The following is a 17,717-nucleotide window of genomic DNA, read 5'->3' as shown; positions in this document are numbered from 1 at the left end:
TACTTTGTAAATTGTAAAAAAGTAATGAAATATTATATAATCAGCCGGAATTTATGTAAATCGAAAGTATAATAATGAATTTTTAAAGCTATTTTTTAGAATTTATCAACAAAATAGCTTTGAAATATTACATAGAATGAAAATTACATATTACATATTATATGTAAATATTTATACGTATAAAAATAAATAAATGAAATAAAATAGATTTTTTAAACTTTTTGTCTCTTTCTTCACTAAAAAGGCTTTTTAGTCATATCCATTGTGAATTTAGTCAGGCCCACAATGAGAATAGGATTCGACATATCCGGGAAACTTTGGGACTTGCTCGATGGAATTCGATTCCGGATCGCAGAATGGTAGTTACGTTTGGTTTGACGGGCGTAACTCACGGGTAATCTACCATCCAGGGAAAAATTTGAGAAACTTATCCCTATTTAGGTGTTAGATAAGTGAAGAAAACTCGGAAAACTCTCCGTGATCATGTAGTAAATTGGCTCTTATTTATATGTTAGATGCGTGAGGAAAACCCAGTAAACTTCACACTGCCACCCATTGGTGATATGTGAATTCGCGACAAACTATTAGTATTCAGTTGTTTTATGCACACGGTCACTGGTGAGCCCCAGAATAGCCAGATACATTAACTAATTCATCCATCCGATCGTCGAAGAGAACTTTGTATATACTATTTCGAGTGCATTTTACGCAATTTTATCCCTCCAATATTCATGCTTCACTTGCAAAAGTTTTAAAGTACGAATCCTAATTTTTATTCTCGATAACATCTGTTTTCGGGACTGATTATTTTCTTTATTCTTTCGTTATATTTCTTGCTGTGGTCTTTATTTTTAGTTGATAATGTTAGTTCTTTCGTTCTACATTTCTACATATCGATTTAGTTCTTTGAATTATTACTTCACTTTCTCTTAATGTAGTTCACTGTTTCATTTCACGAGTTCGATTTCTTTTTCTTTCATTCTATTTTATAAAAATGGAATGATTCGCAGAAAAAATTCGGAAAGTTTTAAACGTTTATTCACTTTAATAAATATCTTCTGAAATTATCATTTGTTTTCTTATATGTTTGTTAATAACACCACATTTACAATGATATATGATTACCCTTAACCTCTTCTTCAAACAGTTTTATATATCCTTGATTAGTTTTTAATTCCTCGTTAATTATCAAACAATAATTATCGATTAGTGCTTCAAATTTTCAATTTACTTATGATTTTTATTCAAAACATTAATAATATTTTCTAATTATAAAGTGTATTTATTTTTAAAATCATTCATCTATTGAATATTTTTACAATGTGAACTCAACAGTGGCCGAGTGGATAAAACTATCGTAGTTAATCGCTGGTTCGCGTCTCGCCAACGGGTAACCACGTGGCGTTTTCTGGGTTTTCTTCTTCCCCTAAATTGAAGCCAGTTTTCCATAGAGGTCCATCCGTTAGGCATCTTTCCTTGGCAGATCACTTGTGTTGAGTTGTCTTATTTCATTTATCCTTTCTTCGACTATTTTCATGCTGTAAGCACTAAGAGAGCCGTTTTTAAATTACAGTAGCCCTTCGTTATAACGCGCTTGTCAGGAAACAAAGAAAAAGCACGATATAACCAAGCACTAAAAATTCTGGGCTTAGGCCTATACTAAACAGATTATACATACTGTGGAATCTCTATCCTCTCTTCTTTTATAAGTAAGTGTTTCTGATATAAAATAAGTTTAGTTTCGCAATATTTAATTTTATTCGTGTTTATATCGTATTAATTGACGTTCACGTAAACATCGATACCACGAACACCCATTTAGCATTACTGTTTCTTTAAAAATGACATTTAAAGATAAATACTATCGATATAAAAACGAATATCATTTGCGATTTTATTATACATAAATCGCTTATTAAAAATTGATGTGTTTAGAAAAAAAATCTTTTCCTTACACATTACGCGGTAAATTCGAAATTTCACAGAAACTTGTAAATAAGGAGACAGTACATAAAACTAATAAATAAACAACTTTTAATATCAAAAGGAAATAAATAATAATTGACCTGCCCAACTGTTTTGCTTATTTAGATCTTGACAGATTTATTGTTTCATCTATAGTGGTAGTTTCAAAGACAATCATAGAAATAAAATACCGTATTTCGTTGCAAAAATAAATACAACGGTAATTAATAATTTAAATTTTATTGACTCGAGTGCTTTTAAAATTTAGGGAACCAAAAAAAAGTTCGATATATCTGAATCCGCTATATAAGGAAAAACTACTGTATTTCCAGATGGCAGAGTATTGAGGGACGGCGCCCAAATAGCCTTCTCTAAAAAATTTTTCGGCAACCAATTTCTGAGAAATTTTTTAGAGAATTTTATTTTTAGAGAAGGAAATTTTCAGATTGGGCGAGCAGATTGGAAAACATCCTTCTAAAGTGTTTATTATTTTTTGAATCTCTGTACAGTACCTGTACATTTATACATTGACTGATTCTAGCATTAAAGCATCAGTGCACATAACCGACGATACACAAAATATATAATGAGTACTTTCGCTTGTCACTTAAGCTTCATTAAAACATTAAAAAAAAAATTGGATTGGATTACTTGGATAAGTTAACGCAGGGGTTATCTGTCTCAAAAGAAAGGACTTTCTATGAGTAACCAGAAATGGATAATTTAGCCATGANAATAAACAACTTTTAATATCAAAAGGAAATAAATAATAATTGACCTGCCCAACTGTTTTGCTTATTTAGATCTTGACAGATTTATTGTTTCATCTATAGTGGTAGTTTCAAAGACAATCATAGAAATAAAATACCGTATTTCGTTGCAAAAATAAATACAACGGTAATTAATAATTTAAATTTTATTGACTCGAGTGCTTTTAAAATTTAGGGAACCAAAAAAAAGTTCGATATATCTGAATCCGCTATATAAGGAAAAACTACTGTATTTCCAGATGGCAGAGTATTGAGGGACGGCGCCCAAATAGCCTTCTCTAAAAAATTTTTCGGCAACCAATTTCTGAGAAATTTTTTAGAGAATTTTATTTTTAGAGAAGGAAATTTTCAGATTGGGCGAGCAGATTGGAAAACATCCTTCTAAAGTGTTTATTATTTTTTGAATCTCTGTACAGTACCTGTACATTTATACATTGACTGATTCTAGCATTAAAGCATCAGTGCACATAACCGACGATACACAAAATATATAATGAGTACTTTCGCTTGTCACTTAAGCTTCATTAAAACATTAAAAAAAAAATTGGATTGGATTACTTGGATAAGTTAACGCAGGGGTTATCTGTCTCAAAAGAAAGGACTTTCTATGAGATATTGGCCCTTAATTAGATGTTAGACACGTGAATAAAACTCGGAAAACTCCATGGGAAGGTCAGGCGCGAACCCGCGACCAACACTGAACTTTTATTTTCCTTGTTATGCTTCTGAAGTGTGAAAAGGGGCATCTTTTAAATTATTTTATTTTTGGTAAATTTTCTAAATTTTGAAATAAATTAAACAAAATTTAATCTTACTGATTACTAATCTCTGACGTTATAAAGAAATTACGATCTGTTTGTTTCTAGATGATAATTCATCACAGACAAAGAAAAATAGGAGAAATTCATCCAGGAAAGTAATTCTGACATTGATCCAGAATTTAAAAAAATTGTTTTATTATATAAAAGCAAAATTTTAGGACATTTTGAATCGGTTAATACATTTTTCCTTCAGTTTTCGTGTAAAATATACAATAACATTTAATAGGCCTATACGAAATTTAATTCAAGATAAGAAATTTTGAAATTTTTAAAAACTTATTAGCATTAATTTTGTTATTAACTAATTTAGAAGGAAACTTATAAATAATTTTACGTTAAATCTTCTTTAAATTTTAAAGTTTTTTTTAACCTCTATTTGTGTAAATAGTTTCAAAGTCATTAGTTCTAAAGTAAGATGAAAAAGAATCGGAACTGAACTTAGTTTCTGAACAAACCACTGAAAAAGTTTCTCTTAAAGTTACTTCATCTAAAAAAGTAAGAGAGATCAGAAGAAATTACTATTCTCTAATAATCTTTTTTATATTAAGGAACAGCAATTTTTCAGAAGTCACTTTGATAGAAACTTTTCCAGCGATCTACCAGTGTTACTCAACATCTGTTATCATCACATAATTCAAAATTAAATTTTAAATAATATAAAAGAACAACATTAATTAATAATTATTTCCTTCTTAATTACATAAAACATTAATTTAATTAGTGCTAGGATCGGGTGACAGTTTACTTAGCAACGTGTAATACTCAAAAATATGAGGTTGATAGAAGAATACGGAGAAGTGTGTCGTGACAATAGGTAGGGTAGGATTTAGATATAAGCTTAGGTCCTCACACTTTCAAATTTATTAGAAAGGAAGAACTTCTTGTTATTTATTGTTAATTTATTATTATTATTAATTGTTAATTATTGTTAATTAATTGTTATTTATTAAAAAGAAAGAACTTCTCACACGTTATAGCTTAGGGCCACAACAAACCTAAATATGGCTCTGATAACAGATGTGGTCTTAATAGTCGGAAGCATGGAATATTTTCGAAATTATGGTGGATAGCCAGGGCCGCAAGAATGCTTGTATGGGGAGTAGAACATGCCCTTTTTGCCTCTGAGTGGTCGGTTCTTTTAGCCTTTCTTTAACAAATTAAACACATTGAATGGTTCGTTATTAAATCAATAAAAACGATGTCTTAAATATTTTATTTTCTGTCGTAAAAATAACATCAATTTTATAGAGATAGGCAGGAATCACTAAAGGCTTAGGCCGGTTTATTTAGGCCGGGGAAAAATTTCCAACTCCTCTCTCTCTCTCTACTGCCCTGTGGGTGACAGTACAGAAAAATGTAAAGGTATGCAGATAAATGTTAAAGTGTGAAACGTAGGAAACTTAGTAGGCGATAGTGAAGAAGGATGTGGATCGGGTGACTGTATTGAATAACAATGGAAGTAGAAGTCAATGAAAAATCAAGACACTTGATGGAAAAGTAAAAGAAGAAATCATTCTCAATGTAGAAAATAAATAATTTTTGAGCTTTTAATTTATCCAATTTTTTAAATAAATAAATATTATAAAACATCCAGAAAACAGCTGCTTCCCTGAAAAAATTAAAAATTGTGATGGCGTCATCCGTTATAATGTTATATTTTTTAAAAAACTGTGTTATATCATTAATTATTATAAAATGGCAAAATGCTCAATTTTGAGTTTTATAAGAAAAAAAATTGCAATTGCTAATGAGTAAAATTTTAATTAAGTCTGACCCCACTCGAGATATGATCCCCTTTATCTCCCCATCATGTTGATCTTTAAGCATTAAAATTTAATAGTATCAATCCCCCTCATACACAAACCTCCCTGAAAACTTCAGAAATTTTTGACAAAGGCAAAGGAGTTGTTGAGCATCAAACTGTGTGATCAAAATTGTGCACCACGCATACACATTCACACTCACACTTCACTTACACACACAAAAATTTTCCATTATTTCTTTTTTTTTATTACATTTTCTGACGTTTCAAGGTTCCTGAGTCCAAAAATGTAAACCTCACGGGGGTCATTTTTGATTGATCGCGATACTTTTTCTCTGTTATATAGGCCTATAACAGTCAGAAAAGCAATATTATAAACGAATTCTTAAAACTAATTAAGAATAAATTTATAAATAAGTGTAAAAAGTGTAGAACAAAGAATAAATTTAAATTAATTAAGGATAAAAGTTATAATCAATACTATTTTGTTATAAAATAACCATTTCTATGTCAAATTCCATATTTTCAGTAAAGATTTCATCCACAGAAAACTTCTATATATATATATATATTGGAAAATTTCTTATTTTACGCATTTATTTTCTATACACTACAATAAATAATTTACTATTTTTTTGAATAATTTATTAAATTTGCCATTTTATATTCGAAAAAAAATTTGTAATTTATTAAAAGCTCTGGCTCTATTACAATAGCATAAACAAGAAGCCCAGGTGGTCCGGATCCCTCTTACCTTTTTAAATGAATAAATGAAAAAAAAATCAAATAGGTATAGGAGAAATATATGAATGTGACAAATACACTCGTAAACATGGTATACACAAGCTTGGTGTGGGACCAGGAATTAGAGGGGAAAATATTCTCTACGTATTCATATAAAAAAAGGGGAAATAGGGATTCCCCTTTTTTATATGAAATACGTAGAGAATATTTCTTTATTAATAAAAAGCAAAATTATTTTATAGGGATAAGAACCATTACGAGCTTTAAGTTTTCTGCAGACGTGTGGAAAAATCCTCAGCCCCCCTTTTTCAATAGGTATGCTTATACACACACATACACTCACACACCATATATACAATATATAGGAGTCATCCATAGCATCACATCATTCTTCATTCACAGCTACAGTAGCTGTGAATGAAGAATGGGATACATGGATGTAATTTTGCACGTTCTAATTCGATCTCCTCTGTAGTTCTATAAATTACAGAAGGTAACAGAAGAAATCCTTAACTATCTTCAAAAATTTAGAGAAACAATTTTCCAAGAATTTAATACAATCTCCTACCTTCGAAGATTTAATAAAAAGAAATTCTTTAGTTTTTCGAGGAAACACAACAATAATATTATTTTTAGTGAAATTTCAAATTTTCTTTCTACTCCTGTGATATATAAGTAATGTTATGAGAATGTATGACTATAAGCTGAAACGAACATATTTCATGTTAAAATTTCGCTACGCAATCTCAACTTGCGGGGTTACTTGAGACTCTAGAGAATTATAAATAACACGTATAAAGAGTTACAATATTTATAGCATTTATAAAATAGGAAACATTTTATTCTAGATAACAATTTTATAAATCATATGTCAGGCCTTGTCATCCGGCAGTTCCCATTGTGTGCCTGGCCAAACTCACGAAGGGTCTAGAAAAAAGACCCTAGTATTCCACAGTACACTGAACGACTGGGTCGTCGCGAGTGGAAAGCTGGGGAGTTTTCCCCGGTCCTGTGAAAAATTAGAGAGGCCCGTAATAATTTCTACCGCCTATAAAATTAACGTTATTTTTACTATTAGAAAATAACATTTTTTAAAGACTGTTTCTTACTAATAAAGAAATATTCTATGTATTTCATTTGTTCAAAACACAAACGACTGAAGGGATTCGCTAAGAGGTAAAAGGAACCGCTCTTTTTCGGATCCCATACGACACCGTTGCAGAATTATCTTATAGTGAAAGAAATGTCAAAAGGATTTTGCTATCAAGATAAAATATACTTATTTTATCTTCACATAAAGCTTGTTATTTTATATATAAATACTCTTTTTAAGCTATAAAAGTTGTTATTAATAATAAGACAAACTGTTATCGATTTTAAAAATTCCTAGTTACAACAAAATTAGTATTAAAATTCTTAAGAAGTCTATCAATGTTAATTATTTTAATAAATTCAAAAATACTAATTTTAAAGTTTAATTTAGTTTATTGTAGCTCTAAGCTTAAGTATGTAAAAAGCTCTCTCTCTCTCTATATCAAATAATAACTTGTGAAAATCTTGCTGTAAGTTGTTTAATTTATATGTAATTTATATACTGGCTAATTAATTTATATAATTATCTCTAATATACAACTTGGTAAAAGCAACGATGATTTTCGACATAGGGAATTTAAGCTTTTCGTCTGTCCTCGAACAGACACAAGTACAGTATATGTTTGCGTCTATCTTATTCTAGTAGGCCTACTTGGAATTTTGTACTAACTAGCTTGATTCCTATAGCTTATGCAATAACAGGTATTTCAGGATGTGGGTTTTATATCACAGAAACTTGCATTAAAAAGGTGTACAGTACGTGTTTACGCTTTACAAGACTTCTCAAAACCTAAAACCACTGACAAATTAGTAAACAAATAAAATTTTTATTATTTTATATAACTTAATTACTCTAGCATTCACAAATTAAAAGTCAAATACTCTATCTTAAAAGTGTGCTTTTTAAATTACTAAAGTCATATTTTGTAAAATAATTTAAATAAATTTTTTAACCAACTGAACTGTTTAAAATAATGCAAGAAAGAAAGAATGCCCAAAAATTTTCCATACAGGTATATTTCCTATTGCAAGAAAAGTATATAAAAATATTCTTGCAAATAATACAATAGAATCCACTTATTTTAATCACGTAGGCTTATATCTTTATCAGTCGTTTAATGTTATCAGAATTAGCACGTCTCAAAACATAAAATCAGAGTTCGGTTATTACTATCGTTATCTGTATGTAAATAGGTTTAAGCTGTCTTTTCTCAATATGAGAAAGTCTTAACCAGTACTTTAAAAATTTTTATTACCGTTTTCTTGTAACAGCTATTGTTGCTATTTCAACTTGTAGAAATAAAATAGCAACAGTACTTGTTTCAAGAAAGCGATAATTCAATCTTTTAAACTCTATCTATTTAACTTCTATTGTTTAGAGACGTTATTGAAAGAAAACAGCGAACAAACGATACTAGATGAATAAAATATTAATAAATCTTCAAATTGCATATACTTGTATGTTTAAATGTTTTAATACGTTATTTTAATGTTGGAGTCGATAAAAGCCAGAGTGTGTTTTTTACTTCTTGGGAGAAATCTGTAAAGTTTCTGATATGGAAATTCCCGGGAATCCTGGAAAATTTCTGAAGGTTGATTTCCTGGAAAAATGAACTCAAATCCTGGGAATTTTTTTAAACTTTTAAAATTTGACATTTTAAGTTTTCTGACGGAAAATATTTTATACACATTTTTGCAACTAATAGTTATTTTCATTCTTGAACTAAAATTTTCATGTAAGCTACTGTTCGTGCAGAAAAAGGCTATAAGAGACTTTTGGGATGATTTGACTGTGATGTTTTATTCACAGAATATTCTTAATATATCTGTATAAAAGTTTAATATTTCGTTTATAACAAACTTTTCTATAGTTTTTATATATTTTTCGAAGTATTACATTGCCATAATATTTTTTAAGATACGAGTAAAGTCCAAAAATATTTAAAATTTTTAAGGTCTATATTTTTTAATAAAAATTTCCGCTTTGCGGACATTAACAAGGAGTGTTTGTGATTGTAAAAACTAATAATAACTTTGTTATTTTTTACAGGATCCTAATAGAACGGACGGATGGCCGAGCAGTTTGGCTGACATCCTACCACTCTGGAAATTCGAGATTCGACCCGTCAGGATTTGTTTTGAGGGTCGAAAAACCCCAGGAATTTTTTAGAAGGGTAGTCCTCCCGGATACTTCGGTCACGTCCCTCGCAACCCAGCACCCCATTGTGGACCTAACCTATCCCACGATGGGATTGATGAAAACAAGCCCATAGGAGAAAAGTGTTCAAAATAAAAAGAAGAAAAATATGTCAATTATGTTTGTTGTTGCGTAAAATGTGAAATTTAATAATATTCATCAATACATTGATATAATAATAGGTAAAAACCATTTTCTAATTATTTTCTTCAATTTAATTAAAATTTTTTTCCTACTAATCCATTAAATTCATAATAAATTTATAAAAAGCAAAAATATTTCAATTATTTTTTCTAAATTTTACTGGCAGATATTTTTTCAAACTTATTCTGCCTTGTGGGCACTAGGGGAACTTTCTTTTTAGCAAGCTCATTATGGGTACTGACAGATATTAATTTTAGTTAAAGACGAATATAGAGGCTAGAGCACGTGGAAATATTGCGGGAGTGATCTTTTTGTCGTTCATTTCAAAACTCATTTTTATCTACAAAACTATTTAATCAGATTTAACTTTTTTGCAATACAGTACTGTAGTTTGGAAAATTCAATCTTCGAATTCCGGTATTTCCCGTTCAATGGCGCTTCTCGTTTCCAGAAAATATAAAATCTGTATAATCCAGAAACTCCAAAAATAATCCAGCACTGAAGCCTGAAAAGCCTATTGTGCCGGGATCGACCGGACGCTGAGAGGCGACAAGTGGCCTATCCAGTACCCATCCTACCTGTGAATTCACTCTGCCTCGTGAATTTTCAGGGGCTCTCTCAGTCTCTTCAACTAAATCCAGTTGCAGTCACACAACCCCAGAATCCCAAGAGGGTCTCTTATTTTCTAGTAAATAATGTAAGATTAATACAATATCGGATTCATACATTTTTAGAGGGTGATGCAAAAAAATATACCTTACAACAGCGATGTGATCGTGCCAGGGCGTCACCCTGGTGCTTTTTTTAAGCAGGACGAAGCCCTTGAAATTTGTGAACATCTTGGTTGACTTTAAACTATTGTGTATACTTCGGCCAAAAAACAGAAAATTTCTTCTTATACAGTTTTTTTTTTTTTTGTTATACGAATATATGGATTATTTTGGCGCATTTTTTAAAGCTTTTTGCAGATATTACGCCACAAAGTTAATCTTTGCCCATACAAAACTCCATAGACAGTCACGATTCAAATTGAAAAGGCAGATGGTATATTAACAATATAAAAACAACAGAAGAATCGAAGTCGTCTTCCTTTTCATCCTGTCCAATCAAAACCTTTTGTTCCTGGTGATTGGTTAGGACGAAAAGAAAGACGACTTAGATTCTTCTTTTAATAATGTTTTATTATCTCAGGTATCCGACTTTACCCCGGAAAAACCCCCAGAAGTTGCAGCTGTGCCCTGAAGATCCCTTAAATTCATCCCCGGAAAAATGCATAGAAAACATTCAAAATTCTAAGTATTTAAATTACATATTAACATAGTTCTTGAAATAAGTTCTGTCTCACCCTTTTTTTCTTTTTTTGCGGATATTCTTCAGCATTTTTTCCTGTGTGATCAATAGTAACAGGATCGATTGTAACTGGACGAGCAATTGCTTGGAGAACAAACGTTACAGATAGCATCCCATTACAAAGCAAATAAATATTGATAAATAATTGTTACGAAATTAATTCAATAACTAATTTTAAATATTCTCTTCTATAATTTATACAATTTATTTATAAAATTTTAAATGTACCAGTAAATATATTAACGACTTTTTACTTGATTTATATAATTAAAAACTAATTTAACGAAGAAAAACATTTAAAATGACAATTTAAAAATATAATTTTTTTACTCTTTCTTTTCACTATTTTTCGTTTAAATTTGCTTATTTTTCTTTTTAAAATTTACTTTCGAAGCGGTATATTTGTATTGGATTCACGTAAAGATGGTTATTGAACACCCCTTCGATATAAATGTACTGTTCTAAAACAGTTACGTCAGTCAGTATAAATAAGTTGGTCGCACAATAGTTCATTGTGCATTCTTACCTGCATAACAAATTCAATTGAAATTCTGTTATATCCATTGTTATAAAGGTACGACAAACATATGCAAATAGTTGAATAGTGTAGTTTGATGATGAAATAAAAAATGTCAAAGTCTTTATTCCACTGCATGAATTCATAAATTGTTCAATGAAAACATACAAGCATTTGCAGAGCATTTGTTTTGTAAAAGACGGATCTGGCAAATTAGCGAATATATAATTTGCTATTTCATCTAATTTCTTTTTTACAATGGGAATAAATTCCATGATGTGTTATAATTCCAGTAATATTCCGTTAACTGATCAGTAGCATAAATAGAATCGATATTACGAGTCCCTAAATTAGAATGTGCAAATCTACATTTACCTCCTGTCCCATTGTGGATGCAGGCACTAGCACTACGAATGAAGAGTAAATTCTTATATATTGTTATACATATGTATAAGTGCACTTGTCACATTTAAATCTAACTAACCAGTAGCCGAGTAGATGAAACTATTGAACACTTTTGCGAGGGCTGCCACGTAGAGTTTTTCTGGTTTTCGTTACTTTTTAACATTTTTTTTTTTTCAGATTTTACTGTTTATTTGTAGAAATGTTTGTCGTTTCTGTTGTTATATTCCTACCGACATTGAAATACTGTTTTGTTCATATGAGTTAATGGTGGAAGCACTAATATTGAAATAATTTTAAAAGGGATGGGACTAAAATGTTTGTGTAAATCTGTTGTAAAATTAATTAAATAAAATTTAATTGTGCATATTCTTATTTTTGATTTAGAAAATTTTTGATAAAGTTTCTTTAACTACTGGAACATTGATTTAAAATCTGATGATAAAAATAGCCTAAACATTACAGTTACAAAGTTATAATTTTTAACACTTAAATTAACTGAAACTCGTTTTATTTAGTTAAAAAATTCCTTATTATCTAGTTATTGTAATAACAGAAATATTTCCAGTAAATATTACATCGTAACAATGTTACAAAATTAAAGATTATCTCATAACACTTACTTGACGCAAAGTATTATAAATTATCGATGCAAATAAACACGAGTTAATGCAAAATGAACGTGTTTATTAGCCTGTGAGCAATTTTAAGCTGATATTAAGTGGTCTACACGGTAAATGCTGATCATTTAGTATCTTAGAAGATGCTTTATAGTAAGGTCAATACACTGTGTTTCTAGTTTGTAACTCTATTATGAAGCTTCAGGCACGCACAAATGTATGCTTATCGATATAGCTAGAATTCTAGACCTTGTACAGTACAATATCAAGTTTCATGACACGTGAGATGAAATAGATAAAAAGATCCTCGCATATGCATGTTTGTCTACAGCCTCCAACAACATAAGACTATTACTGTGTACAGTGCACTTAGAACTATTTTTTTGAAACATGAAATTTTTCTCTTTATTCAAATATACATGGCGGGCATACAGCTTTTCCTTTATTGTAAAATTTTATTAATAAATTTCTACACTTAACCCTCAATATAATGGTGCACTATCTTGTTGGAAAATTACTGGCAAGCATTACAAAAAGCTTCAACGTGTTCAAGTATGTGCTAGCTTTTGCTGATTCTTCAAAAAGAAAGAAAGAAAAAAAAATGGAAAGAGGGAAAAAATTTAACATTTCTTTATCTTTTGGTGAAACCAAATGCTGATAGTTTTAACGGATTTGAAAAAGAAAATTTTATAATAAGGGAAAGATCTTATACCCAATCTGAATATCTGTTATTTATTATGTTAGATTATGCAATGGCCCCACCAGTGGCCGAGTGAATGACTGACCATGCGAACTGACTGACCATGGGCATACTGACCGTAGGGGGTTGGTGTTTCACCAACGGCTGGCTACGTGAAATTTTCTGAGTTTTCACGTGTCTAACACCTAAATAGGGGCCAGTTTCTCATACAAAGTTCTTCTGGAAGGAAGGACTTTGTATGTCCTTCCTATGGATCCTCTCTTGTCAGATTGCCCATATATTGCGTTGCCATATTTCTTCAAATCAAACCTAGATTATGCAATGGGTATTTTGCCTAACTCAGATAAAGATAATCCATTACCTAATCTATTTAGTTCTATGTCTATATATTGCATAAATATATGTTCTATATAAAATCCATCATTTCATATTTAAACGATGTTTCGAGAGATCAAAATAATAATGATATGCAATCTTTGAATTAATAATTCATAATTGTTAAATTGATCTTTTGCATTTCGTGATTAATTGCATCGCGTGATGATCGCAAAGTTTCAGTTTATTACCAAAATTCATATTGAAATTTTGTAGTCTCATCACAAAAGAAACTTGATATAGTCACTAAATTAGATCACAAAGTAAAATATCCTAGAATCATGCAAGTAAATTGGTTTACTCACTTCAAATAAATTATAGATAATATAATAAAAGAGAAATGGAAGTAATTATGAAGATAAATATGCATTAAATTACAAGAGAAATGTAAAGAAAAATTAGAATAAACGAATAGCATTAATATTTAATCTAAACACTTCTATATTTTTGAAATAATGAATTGTAGCAGAATATGTTTATTCAAGTAATTAGTATAATACATTTCCATTTCTCTGATTATAGAATATGAAAATTTATATAATTGAAACAGTAAACATTAATCTAGTTTTAATCAAAACTTACCTTTAATTATAGCGTCCAATGTTTACAGAACTTCAGGTATCTAGAAATCCGTAGGGTATTTATTTTTTGAGGACCCTACTATATTAAAAAATAAAACAAAAATTGTATATTTTTGAAATAATAAAATTTGACAAAAAGTCAAAGATATTTTCTTACGAATAATTTATAACAAAAGTTTTGAGCATTCTATAAATGTGAGGCCTAAACCAAATGGCTCTGCTGCTCAGGCTATTGTAGTCTGAAGTTTTATACATTTATTTATGTTTGCATAATTTATGCTGATATAGATACTTTATACTATAGAGTAGGCCCACATCTAAGTCTATATTAACATAAATAGTGTTTTATTCTTGCCAGAGAGTGTAAGCCTTGTCAGAAGCAGTAGTCCTTGCCATACGGTATAGCCTTTACATCAATTATTATAAATAGTAAAATAAACATTGTTCATTTATTAGAATCATGTCATGAATATTTACAAATGTTATAGCCTCTATATATATGAATGCCTATAGGCCTATATATATAGAGGCATTAATAATCTTCAAATATAATTTCTGAAGTGAATGATAAATCTGTTTAATGCTTGTTAATGGCAAATATTTTGTTTATAAAATCGGCTTACTTATCTGAAATTTTGATTATATTGTTTATCATTTTAATAAAATAAACGTGAAGTATATAATTTCATAATAAATAATAGAACGTAATGTAATTTCTTCGTGATTTTAGTTATGAAATAATTGAGAAATAGCAGATGGCGTATCAAAATAAAAATTTTCTTTAGATTTTATATACAGTCAAATCCCTGAACGATGGTCACTGACAGAAACAGAAGAAACAGTTTCTTCTACGTATTTTTTTACTGTGTAAATATCATCGGCTATTTTTAATTAATAGAAAAAATAGTCATTGTTTGCAGATTATTTTCTGTCTGTTCAAAAAAGTTCGTGAAAAATGATCGCTGTTTAGAGGTGGCCGTTATTGGAGATTCGACTGCACTTAGGCTAACTGTTTAAAAGTTTTATATACAGTATTTTTATACTGANACGTAATTTATCATGCATTAATTAATTATTTTATTAAATTAAATAATTAAATTTGCAGAGGAAAACATTAATAACATATTTTTTAAAGAACTGTACAATAAAATATTCAGTTTTAATCTTTTATTTAGGAATAGCCTAAAGGGTGGCTCAAAAGCCAGTTAACCGAAAGACACTTTAATAATAAATTTCGGCTAACTTATTTTTGAGCCAACATTTATTTTACACTAAAGATATACAGAAATGATAGCATTTCATTCATAATTGTAACAGAAATACATTATTTTTCTTAAGAAATAATTAAATGAATATTATAAATAATTTCATTATACATCTATAATTGAAAAATGTATGAAAATATTTACTTAAAAACAAAGAAAACGAAAAAGTAATCTTGAGAAATTGGTGGAATTAATAGAAAGTAAACTGATTTAAATGAAAATTGTATAGAAACTGTATAAAAATCGATAGATATATTTTATTTCTTTTCTTTCTCTGCATGAGGGAAAATAATAACAAATGGAGAAGACACAACAACATTATTATGTAAGAACTTTCAGGTCACGCCTGTAAATTATTCATATAGAGAAATTCAGTATAAAAAATAAAATGCAATTTATAATATCGTTACATTTATTATTTCTCATCAAACGAAATGATTTAAATTAAATTCACAAACTGATGTCGTCATACTTATTTTACTCTTTCCGCCCTGTAACGCTAAGAACTTTTTAAAATCAAATCCATCGTGGATTCGACCAGCCCCACAAAAGAATTGGCCCGACAGCCCATGAAAAATTCCTGGGGTTATTTGACCAATCCCGATCCAGGATACTCCAGTACGGTAGTGTGTCACTGACATTACATTTAGAATATTTTCATCTTTTAGTTAATAAATAGAAATAGAATTGCTAAAAGTCAATGTAATTAATTCAGAGACTGAAAACATTGCTTTTCTAAGACAGAAACATTTTTTTTTACTTTTTATTTTCTCTTAAGAAGGTTAAAGCATCAGTATACCGCTTTGAAAGATCCGATATCGAATTTGGGCGATAAAAATCCCCAGGAATTTTTCGGCCTGTCCTTTACCATCCTTTGTCTACATTGTGGACCTGATCGAACCCACGATGGTATGATTAGAAGGCTCTTTTAGTATACATTGACTGGAAAGATCAAATAAAATGACATGTTCTATTTAATTTTATTCTTTGTATATATAATATACAATATTAATATTAATCAATTCTGCAAGCTAATATAACCTATACACTGAACATAGAAGCGAATAAAAATAAGAGCATATATTCCAGAACAATTTCTAAAAATTGCTTTGGAATTTACACTTGAAAAGCCGTATTAATAAAGATTAATGGATTTGTTTTTAACAACGTTTTGTTTTATGACTTTACTTGTTTTATCTGCTTAAAATTTTTACTCGTTTTAATTCTGCAGCATTAGATAACTTTAATTCAGTCTAGAAAAGAAAGGATTAAAGATTATACATACAAAACTTTGTTACCTTTAAATACAATAAAGCCGGAATTACAAAAGACTGTAAAACTTTCCGGCTTAAGCAGATTTTCCGTTTTTAGTCAGGATATTTCGTGGGAAAGAGTTGACAGTAATTTCTGGCTTTCACATGTTTCTATCTCAGATTTTATTGTGTAACTTTGTTGGGTAACTTTCGTACTTTAAATACAATTTTGAAACTATTTATTAGCTTTTAATATAATTTATAAATTAAAAACTTTTATTTAAATTAATCTATTTTTCAAAAAATAATATAAAAATTTCAGAAAGTATTTTAAAAATTTAGTCTTCTATTAATTTAGATTTAAAATAGATGTATTCAATTCTTTACATTAATATAAACATGAAATTTTTGAATGAATTTAAATGAAATTTGAGTTAAATATGTATATTTTGTAATTATTGTATAAACTAATTAACATTAATTACAATTATTATTAACGATAATTTGTTTATTTGTTTGACTCTTTTCGCCCTTGGTGTTCTAAGGTCTTTTTTTCAAGTCCACTGAAGGTTAGGCCATATCCACAATGGGAGCGTCCAAGGTAATGGGACCCAATATGTACAGATCAGACCGTTCATGAAAAATTTCTGGGGTTGCTTGCCTGTATTCTATCCCGGGACATTCAGAACGCTAGGTTGACAGCAATTATACATCGCAGATATTTATGAAACAGTCCAAAAACGAAATCATCAGAACATTGAGTTGTGGAAGCAGGAAAAGATCAACAAATGAAGCCTCAAGAGGATAAATTAAGAGGATATCAAACACTTACGCAGGTAATTCGATAATTTATACAGTGCAGTCAGGATTGTTTTAATTATTAGACACACTAGGCCTACGGCCCGGGAAGATGTGAAAATAGAAATAATACCATTTTATAAAAATATACAAAAATAGGTGTACGTACTGAGGTCAAGGTAACACATGTATCGCACCAAGGTTAGACTGTCAGTTGTACTGGGGTGGAAGATTGAAGTGCTGAACGGTACCCGAAATATCTAAAAGTCGGGTCATGGTTCATACGCCTTGATTGTGGCCCATCAGTGACGAAATGGAAATTGCTTTCAGCAGTTTTATCCGTTTCAGCAGTTTTTCCGTC

General features: G+C 29.7%; 1 protein-coding gene across 1 annotated transcript in view; it reads right to left on the bottom strand.

Moving 5' to 3' along the window:
- LOC111626774 overlaps positions 1-10,957 on the bottom strand; it is a 37,550-nt gene extending 26,593 nt beyond the window's left edge. The window contains exon 1 of the mRNA XM_023370272.1: positions 10,841-10,957. Coding sequence (XP_023226040.1) covers positions 10,841-10,957 — 117 coding nt within the window. The remainder of the gene's footprint in view (positions 1-10,840) is intronic.
- Positions 10,958-17,717: the final 6,760 nt, after the last annotated feature.

The sequence above is a fragment of the Centruroides sculpturatus genome, unplaced genomic scaffold (assembly GCF_000671375.1).
Source record: "Centruroides sculpturatus isolate CEXI.00-Female unplaced genomic scaffold, Cexi_2.0 scaffold542, whole genome shotgun sequence".
NCBI classification, from domain to species: domain Eukaryota; kingdom Metazoa; phylum Arthropoda; class Arachnida; order Scorpiones; family Buthidae; genus Centruroides; species Centruroides sculpturatus.
Note: the sequence above shows the minus strand (reverse complement) of the source record. Positions and strands in the feature narration are given on the sequence as shown.